The following is a 10,056-nucleotide window of genomic DNA, read 5'->3' as shown; positions in this document are numbered from 1 at the left end:
CAGGAAAACAAAATTGCCTGTGTTGAATATGGGGGTGGGGGGGCGAGGGATAAACAGTAATTCTAGCTTGCCATGAAATATCTCGAAATTTGGAATGCTTGGACATGAATATTAGCGAATTTACTTTATACGCGCTCTATAATACATTTTAATTAGTCTTTTATTAGCACAAAACAGTTTATAACGCACATACGTTGATGACATCAAATATGGTCGACGGGGAAAGTCAAAACTTCTGTTTGGTTCCAATCAAGATTTACAGGCAGAAGGGGGGTTTAAATCCACTTCAACAGTTACTTAATTTTATATTTAACATTCAGATTGTCCATTCAGTTTGCTGGGGATATACTTATTAGTATTGGTTTCAGGTCTCTGGCCTACTATTGAATATTCTCTATGGGTTATTAATAGTTTATATCCCAATGGAATTGTAATGCCACCAGTAACAATTGGGATGATTGTATGTCATGGCTAGTGACAAGCAGGAAAGGTAAGAGTACTACTGACCGAGATTTTTTCATATATAATATATAAAAACTAGTATGCAACTATAGTTGAAGTTTAGATGATAGTAAAATTATAACAAAAAAACATAACCATCATCCATAATTAACACATTTATTAGATATTTACAAAATAGTTTATTGACAAATGAAGTTAGTTTTCAAATGATAGAACTCAAAATCAATATAAAAATCTCTCAGTGACATGAATTTCAGACCTGTTCATTCCTTAAGTGACTCAGGGGTTCATATTCGATCAAATATTACACCATAAAGATTACATTTAAGATCTGTGTAGTGATACTGTTTGACACTGAACACTGACTGAACTTAATTTAAAAAGCTTTCCAGTATAGTTACACTAACTCAAATCACATATCAGACACATTTGTCAGGAGATTAAGGATATTTGCATGTACCATTAACATCATTTGCATGTAACATTAACGTTATCTAAAACTATGCAATTTTGAGATCTAGTTATCTAAAATTATGCAATTTGTAAAGACATGATTTAGCTCTACAAAAAGCTTATAATACAGCTGTAATGGCCATTTCGAATTTAGAACATGCTGCCTGAAAACTGGGCATACAGGTTGGAACAGTCAAAATACATTTATGGAAACAGAGAGAAAGGTTACGTACAGTTGAACATATAGGGCAAAGAATGAACATGCGTCAACATTTTGCTGGCTTACAAGAACAAAACCTGTTAAGAAGGCAATTCGACTACATTAGATGAAGTAGTCCATTCAAGTGAAACGATGACACCCCTGTTCAGAAATCATCTACATGCTTGCTTTGCATTAGCTCAGTTCAAATACAATGTACCGACATGCATTCAGTCTGATGTGGCATATAGGAAAAAAGCCAAACAACAAAAGAAGAACAGCTCAGAAATATACTGTTAAGGACTGGAGTATACACTGACATCTGGATTCAGCATTAGCAACAATACAGAGGATACAGAGATAAAGCCTTGTCTCCATCAGTAAAAGGCACCCGTAACACTTGGAAGTTACTTTTGTGGCTCAGAGAGATGTTGGGGGGTGCCATTGTGCATAATCCAGACATCCAAAGACAAAATGGCACCCCACTGCATAAGGCAATTCTAAGGGCTGAGCAGAGGAAGTAAAGCATGAATCGACAAGAAAAAGGCGAAGATCTGGAGACTAATGTGATGTTAGAGATGTTACAGCTGCTAGAAGACACTTTAATGTCAGCACAGGTCTGTTGTTGAGCTACAGTAACAACTAGTACCGTAGGTACAGTACAAACAAATAAGTGAATATTATTAGAAATTTCCTCTAAAAGAAATTGCATCTTGTTAATATTCCTCATCAATTTCTCTTAGGAGTTTTGGAGTCTTGCATTCATAATGATCAACAATAACAAAAATCTACAACTGCAAGCTTAACTATTAGCTTATGTTTTATAGAAATTAATGTCTTTTGAGTCACATTACAGTGATGAGGCCACATCAGCATATTTGAAAATGCTATGGCTCAAAGGGAGGGAAAGGCAATGCATTTTTGTCTTGTAAGTACTTACGTTTCTGATCTTACATATTTAGACTGATTATAACTTTTTAGAATTTTAGGAGCACGTGGTTAACAACCTGGAGCATTCCAAGTCAAACTGACTATTACTATTATTATTATTATTATTATTAAAGGTTAAACGGTGTTTAGGCATAAAGTTAATGAACCTCATGTTGATCCGTGAGAGGAAAAAAAGGCAAAATATTTTCAGTAACAGGTGATGTTTAAGCTGAAAATGTTTAAAGGATGAAGGCATTTGGGAGAAGGTTCGACAGATATCAAGTGAAACTTGAGACATCACTGCATAATAGTGTGAATATGACAAGAGATGGTTTGTGCAAATGTTAAATTAAATAAAACATGGTATACTACAGTGTATATACACAGGGTAAACTGTTAACACATTCAGATCAGAGAAATCTCAGCATTAAGGACTGTAAAATCCTATAAAATAAATCATGGGACTTACTGTATGTAGTGAACTATGAGAATTCTCCATCTGATGAAGATACTGTTTTCCAGTCAATATTGACGATTTGGTCCCAACACAATTAGTGTCAGCTTAGATGCATATTCTCTGTTCATTAGACAGACCAGTTCAAAGAGGTAAATGTAATAGAAATCAGACATGACAGCTACTCAACAATACACTAAACACAAAAGGCCCAATCAAGATAAAAGAGACCTACATCTGACCTACGTTTTTTTTTTGTTTGTATTTTTTTTTTGCTAATTCTGAAAAAGGTTCAGATAAAAGATTTATATGATTGAAAAATGACGGAAATTCAATTGGCATTTGCTGTATTATTTTAAAAATGAAGAATTTGAACTCGTGCCTTAAAATGCTTATTCATACAACTTAAGCCTTTTTAATTTAATGTGGGTAAGATGAATGCTTATCTGTGACCAGAACAAGGAAAGGCAAAATCCTATGTAAATGACACTTCTGGACCACTCATCATCATTTTATGATTAATCTGATTAGAGGGAAAAGTTCATTTATACCGCAGACTGTCCCACTAGTAGACATTATACTCCCCCCTCCAAACCCCTTTCATATGTTATGATTCTTTTCATAAAGCTCAGGGAGTAGAGCGAGCATACAGGCATTATAATTAGTGTCCTAAATCATCGTCACCTCAAATCATCGATACACAGCAAAGGCACAGCTGTGCTGGCTTTATAGCAGTGGTGATGAAGAACAGTTAGCATGAGGTGCAGCTAATCACAATGCTAAAATCTGTGCGCTGCTGTTACATCACATCCTCTTGGTCACCTGCTCACGTCTTGAGCATAGGAGGGCCGATGTGTCGATGATTTGAAGATAAATGGAAAATCGGTGACATTATTAAATGGCTTATCCTTATTAGGGGATGTGGCTTTCCTGAAATCTTACAGCAGCTTCTGGTTTTTAGGTTGGGTTTTCTTCAGTGTCTCAGGAATCTTCTGTCATCTTCAGTAGCTCTAGGAAGGCACCAACAGCTCCAAAATAACCCTGCAGCAAAGAAGCACAAGATTTTATTATTTTCCATAACATACATGCAGTGCTTATTTCAATAGCATCCAATAAGACTAAGTAATTAATGCTTTTATTTAGAAAGGGTTTTAAAAGGAGAATACATTTATAAAAGGTACAAAAAAAAATGTAAGTGAAATTAGTGTTGTTTGTTTGAAAATTGCCTATTAAGAAAAATACAAAAAATATATATATATATATTTTTTGTGTTTTATTATATTTGGAAAAACAACTAACTTGTATAACTCTCTCCTTATGTGATATTGCTGATGCAGATTTGATATTGTAGCCAAATATATTTTGTATACAATAATAATAATAATAATAATAATAATAATAATAATATGTACACATCCGAGCATCTTTTCTTAAAATATTTGAACATACTCCACATCAAGTCTGTTGGTAGATTTTGAAACTAACACAAGGGGGAGCTAAATGTCCCATTCATGTGACATGCGCAGACCAATGCAAATGAAAGACAGACAAGAATATACATTTAATTTAAACTTTTAAACCGTTTAAATGAGCTGGTTCAACATTAAATTATTTGTAATTTATTATAGACATGGCAACAGCCATTTAATGGCATACTCATTTGTCTTATTTGGTATAAACTCACATGCAACAGGTGTTCATTTTCATCTTGCACCCTAATATTTAAATCCTCACAGCAACAACCTTCTCTGCCATTTTTCAAATGTGTATTTTCTATTTCTGACTCTCAGAAATAACCAGGATTATTTTTATTTAGAATTATTCACAGGATTATTACTTATTTTGCCATTTACAGAATGATGTAGAAATAAATGCATTAAAATAAACAACTAAAATAATTAAAGGATGACTTGATTCAATGTCTTTTACAAAATAAATAAACTTAAATTTAAGAGCAATTCATAATTTTATCCCATTTTAAAGACTCAAGTTAACTGAAACCAAAAACTCCCCAAAGCCAAATAAAATTGTTATAGTCTATTTAATTAAATAATTGTTTTAAACAAACATTATCTTGACTCACTGAAAAGTGAAAAAAGTAAAGAAAGAAAAAAACATACTTCATGTTCTAAGAAAAGGGCTTTCAGTTGTCCATCAGACCAGAAGTCCATGGCATATGCCAGCAGCTTAGTTGAAATGGTGTTGATTCGAAGGAAATTCCCAACAAAAACCACTTTATCGATATTCTGAAGGACATTAAACATAACCAGACAATCAGAAGAAGCAGTAATATTGCTCTATTTAAAATTTAAATCATCCACATTACATATTGACATTAAAAACAAAAAAACTTTTATCTTGTGGCTGTTCAGTGTGCTGTGATAGCCCTGTACAATGCTGCTTGATCTCCATTCCACAAGACAACACTGTAAAGAAGCTCAGAGCACACAGAGTTCACTGATCTTGATATTGTGCTTGGCCACTGCATTTAACCTATGTACTTTGAAATGAACAAATATCAATTACAGTTTTTTTTCCAACCGCTAACAAGCATTGTGCAATAGTATACTAAAGCCACATTTACAAAACTGTTCTCACAGTGTGTACTTTAACCAACATGACTCTTGACCAAACTGTACAGCTCTCCTCCAAAACTTACCCAGACCAACACAACAGTTCATATACGTCTCAAAATAAGCTTGTTTCACCAAATCACTCACAACAACATACTTTTCACTGACCTAAAAACACCAACAACAAAGATCATTACAGAAATTAACAACTTTTGTTTCACAAACCGAAAAGTACCACTTTTTGGTCACGCTTTGCAAGGGTACCAAGGGTACCAAAAGGTGGAGCTAGATGCACAGCTGAATGCTATTTGTTTACAGAGATATGTCAATCGCTCGCAAAACAAGCCACAATGAAAACTAAGGAACCGCCATATCTTAAATACACAGCCGAGAGATTACACTGTAGTAATATATACATATAATAACGACCCATGGTCGACCCGAGCTCAAACAAAGCTTGTTGTCATCTTGATGAACAGCCACAAAGCCAAGAAGAGCAGATTCTACCCTGTGCCCATAGTTTTTTACGAGCCAGTCTAAAACCTTGAGCGGTTTTGCTTTCTTGCTTGCGCTTGCGTCTATATTTGAAATAACAAACTTCTTGAGCTGATGATAATAACATGCGCATGATTATTGATGTGCTTTTGAAACCCGATCCCTTCAGAAACTCACAAGGAGCAAATAATTTTTTCAGCAAACATGAACAAACTGCCATGTTTAACCATTATCATCACCTTTTGGACTATTATAAACTCGGAATCATGGAATTACTTTCTAACAAGAGGTTACATGTGCTACTGAAAATTAAAGACACAGATGAGAGGTTTTCTCTGACTGTGGGCTATATTTTGTTGTTTTTGAACCTAAATAAGGACTAAATGTATGATGTGTGTAGTTTTTCTGTAATTGGTAAAATAGCAGAGACTGTAAGGGGCTGTATGAGTTCATATATGTTGCAATTATTTATTTATTTTTTATAATTGCAGACGTCACAGTAGGCTATTTCGCACTTATTAATATGCAGTTATAATCAAATTATGTTCATAGAAAAGTTAGTAATAAACCTTTATACAGAAGTATTTATGTGTATAAATCATCTGTTTTGTGAGAAGTGCTTCTTATTTGATATGTGAATGACCCGTACAGCTTTACTGTAGACATTTTCTTGAGCGAAAATGACGTTGACTGAAACTTTGTCGTACACCACGCCCAATAAAAAAGTACCATTGGTACCCTTTTAGCAGTGGAAACGCAAGCCTGATAAAGGTGACCTGTACTGTACCACTCAGTGGAAACGGGCCAATAGAGTCCTCATCAATACACTGGGGCGTTAGGACCCACACAGACTGCAGGTTTAGTGCCCCCTGCTGATCTCAACCTAGCTTTCCCATGTGGTCTCCTATCCAGGTACTGACCGGGTGCAGCCCTGCTTAGCTTCAGTGGGCGACGCTAGCTGTTGGCGATAATTGATTTTTGAAGTTTGAATGTATTTTTACAACCATGTACAATCTTTTCACTGTCTTGAACATGCTAAAGAATGTGTGATAAGACTGAAAAAAAAATTGCTGCAAACATGGGTAAAAAACAGTTTTTCTCAATTATTTCAACAAATATTTCAAAAAATTCGGTTAAACTGCAAGTTAGAGAGGCGAGCTTTGGATTTTACAACAAAACAATTCCTGTCATGTATTATAATGCCCACCTAAATGTTGGTACTTATAAAAATATAGACATTGAATTGTGTGTAAAATACACACTTAGTTCCATTATCATCAAAGGATACTAATTGCACCTATTTTGTTGTACAACCTGTACTACTGATATCAATGTGAAACGGTGGAGCCAATGGTTTACAATATGGTCAAGAAAAAAAATGCCTGAAGTAGAAGTAGATTTTCAGCTAAAAGTACAATCAGCATTTCATTTTCTGGAAAGATTTGCTCTATTTTAAAGTAAACAAGGCACAAAATGCATGGCATTAACCATAAGTCTGTTTGTTAGCATGCAAAAAAATGTGCTGAAAATGTAGTCTTTTGCTGCTTGTGGTGTATGAATGCATGTACGCATAGAGTATGAATGACAAAAGTGTTTTGGCAATTTTGAAGTTTGCTCACAGTTTGCTCTGCACAGACTGGCTGATTGTGTGAAGTTATGTAAATGTGGCTTCAGTACATGCACAATGCATGTTAACGGATTGAAAAGAAAAACTGTAATGTGGTTGCAAAGTGAAAACACTGACAAATGAGCTTTAGCAATAAGAGAAAATATTGTCAAACCTCGTTCACTGCACACATGCGAGCGATGGAGCCAATGTTGTTTGTTATGGTGACAAGAGTCGCCCTGGCCAGGTCTTCTTTACTTATACTGTCACGTTTCTCCTTGCTCATCATATGACAAAAACTAAGAAATTAAAGGACAAAAACAAACTTGGAAGAAAATCACAAACGATATTGTTTTTACATATGAATGCTGGCAATTATGTCTGTACCTGGATGCAACGGCAGAACCCTGAAGGCCAAATCGCTCATAATCGCCACCATAAATATCCTTCACTAGTTTGTCCACATTAGTGCTGTCCCCTTTAGCCGCCATTTCTAATGCCTCCTCAAATGTTTCACAGCCAGTCAGCAAGCAGCACAGGCCAAGAAATGTACCACCTCCTAAACTGAACCACAACAATTTGGGAAAATTTATGTCATAGTGGTTACAGAATTTTTCCATCGTTTTAGGTTTATAACAGACCTCTACAACTTTTAATTTGTATCTAATACAGATATTTTTATTGCAAAATAATAAAAAACATGCTGTTCCCAAATCTATTTCTTCTATTGTATACAGTGCAATATCACAGGTGCCATTTTATAGTCGTGTCTGAATTCTGTATACTGTAATTGTCACTTGTTTATTCTCACAATGCACTCTCATTTCAAGTGTCCATTCATCCTAATGCGTTTAAGAGTTTGAGCATACTAAAAATGAAAAAATATACACTGATGTTTACTATTCTGTGTTTAGTCTTGTTCCAAAAATGCAAATATATTTATTGTGTTGATATACAGTACCATCAGCATGTACATACATCATGATGCACATGTGAGTTCCCTTCATTTTAAAAAAGAAAAAAAATCACTTTCAATACTCTTCTAGTTGTGCTATTGTAAGAAACCCTGCACATTATAATAAAAAAAACATTGTGTTAAAACTTTTTTTTTTTAATTTTTGGCAATTTCTTTATGCAATTTTTGTTTTATTCCCCACAGTCCCTATATTTTATTAATATTTGCTTTAATTTATTTTTCAAAAATTTCCCAAGGAAAAGTTAACAGAGCAAGACCATTTTACACAGTATTTACTATTACATTTTTCTTCTGGAGAAAGTCTTATTTGTTATATTTCGGTAGAATAAGAGGCAGTTTTATTTATTTTTTTCAGTATTATTAGCCCCCTTATGCAATATTTTTTATAAACATTATTATACTATAGCTTGTAAATTGCACTAGTAAGCTAAATACTAGTATCTTGAAAAATAGCTAATAAAATAGTATGTACTGTCATCATGGCATAGATATAAGAAATCGATTAATTAGAAATTAGTTCTTAAAACTCTTATGTTTATGTTTGGTAAAGTGTTGAAAAAAATCTTTCAGTTAAACAGAAATTTGGGAAAAAATATACAGGGGTACTAATTATTTATAATTATTATACTAAATATTATACTATTATTAGGCATGTATGTATGTATGTATGTATGTATGTAAATATGTATGTAAGTATGTACAGTTGAAGTCAGAATTATTAACCCAATTTTTGTTTAACAGAGAGATTTTTTCAACACTTTTCTAAATATAATAGTTTTAATAACTCATTTCTAATAACTGATTTATTTTATCTTTGCCATGATGACTGTAAATAATATTTGACTAGATATTTTTCAAGACACTTCTATACAGCTTAAAGTGACATTTAAAGGCTTAACTACGTTAATTGGGTTAACTAGGCAAGATAGGGTAATTGGACAAGATATTGTATAACGATGGTTTGTTCTGTAGAATATCGAAAAAATATAGCTTAAAGGGGCTAATAATTTTTACCTCAAAATTTTTTTTTTTTTTTTTTTAAACTGCTTTTATTCTAGCCGAAATAAAACAAATAAGAGTTCTCCAGAAGAAAAAAAATATTATCAGACATACCGTAAAAAAATTCCTTGCTCTGTTAAACATAATTTGAGAAATGTTTATAATATATATATATATATATATATATATATATATATATATATATATATATATATATATATATATATATATATATATATATATATATATATAAATCATGGCCTATGATCAATATTATTAGAATAGTTTTTTTTTTATTGACAGAAGACTGTTGTCCAATGACTTGCCTTAATTAACCTAGTCTTTAAACAGTATGTTTAACTGAATACTGGTATCTTGCAAAATAAGTAGTGAAAAAGATGGAAAAGATAAAAATAATTATTATATTTAAAAATTTGTTAAAAACATGCTGTCTCCATTAAACAGCCCATGAGAAATTTTGGTTAAAAAATAATTAAATCATTTTCAATCATTCATTTCAATAATTTTCATTTCCAATCATTTTGCCTTCAACTTGCATATATGGTCCTGTCATGAAATATCTCTAAATGTATATAAATAGTGAAGATCTCCTACAATACAAGCCTGGTTTACTTTACATTACTTATACAAGTGATTTGTAAAAGAAATGATTAAAGAAAAAACTTTTGCTTAAAAAATTATGCAGGAATTTACCTGGTGCCTGTGACCCGCTTGTAATCATCCTTGGAATAGACGGCCAGGATACTAACCCCTGAGCCAATATTTACCAGCAACATAGGGAATGGGTTCTCCAGGCTAAATGGCCTCTTGACACAGTTTTCAGGTTCAGATGGATTTTGGAAAAAATAACACTCTGGATGGCCATTGAACCCGACTGAATCAACGTAC

The 10,056-nt window shown here is 33.2% G+C and overlaps 1 protein-coding gene across 2 annotated transcripts in view; it reads right to left on the bottom strand.

The window, feature by feature from the left end:
• Nucleotides 1-1,945: 1,945 nt before the first annotated feature.
• The window catches only part of LOC130238452 (pantothenate kinase 1-like), a 13,801-nt gene continuing 5,690 nt past the window's right edge, over nucleotides 1,946-10,056 (bottom strand). For both annotated transcript variants that reach the window (XM_056469481.1, XM_056469482.1), the window contains exons 3-7: nucleotides 9,862-10,056; nucleotides 7,560-7,736; nucleotides 7,348-7,471; nucleotides 4,619-4,744; nucleotides 1,946-3,539 (exon numbers count right to left, since the gene is read on the bottom strand). The exon at nucleotides 9,862-10,056 is cut by the window's right edge and continues 59 nt beyond it. In XM_056469481.1, coding sequence (XP_056325456.1) covers nucleotides 3,480-3,539; nucleotides 4,619-4,744; nucleotides 7,348-7,471; nucleotides 7,560-7,736; nucleotides 9,862-10,056 — 682 coding nt within the window. In that variant the 3' untranslated portion in view covers nucleotides 1,946-3,479. The remainder of the gene's footprint in view (nucleotides 3,540-4,618; nucleotides 4,745-7,347; nucleotides 7,472-7,559; nucleotides 7,737-9,861) is intronic.

The sequence above is a fragment of the Danio aesculapii genome, chromosome 12, assembly GCF_903798145.1.
Source record: "Danio aesculapii chromosome 12, fDanAes4.1, whole genome shotgun sequence".
Taxonomy (NCBI): Eukaryota; Metazoa; Chordata; class Actinopteri; order Cypriniformes; family Danionidae; genus Danio; species Danio aesculapii.
This window is presented reverse-complemented; position numbering and strand designations above follow the sequence as displayed.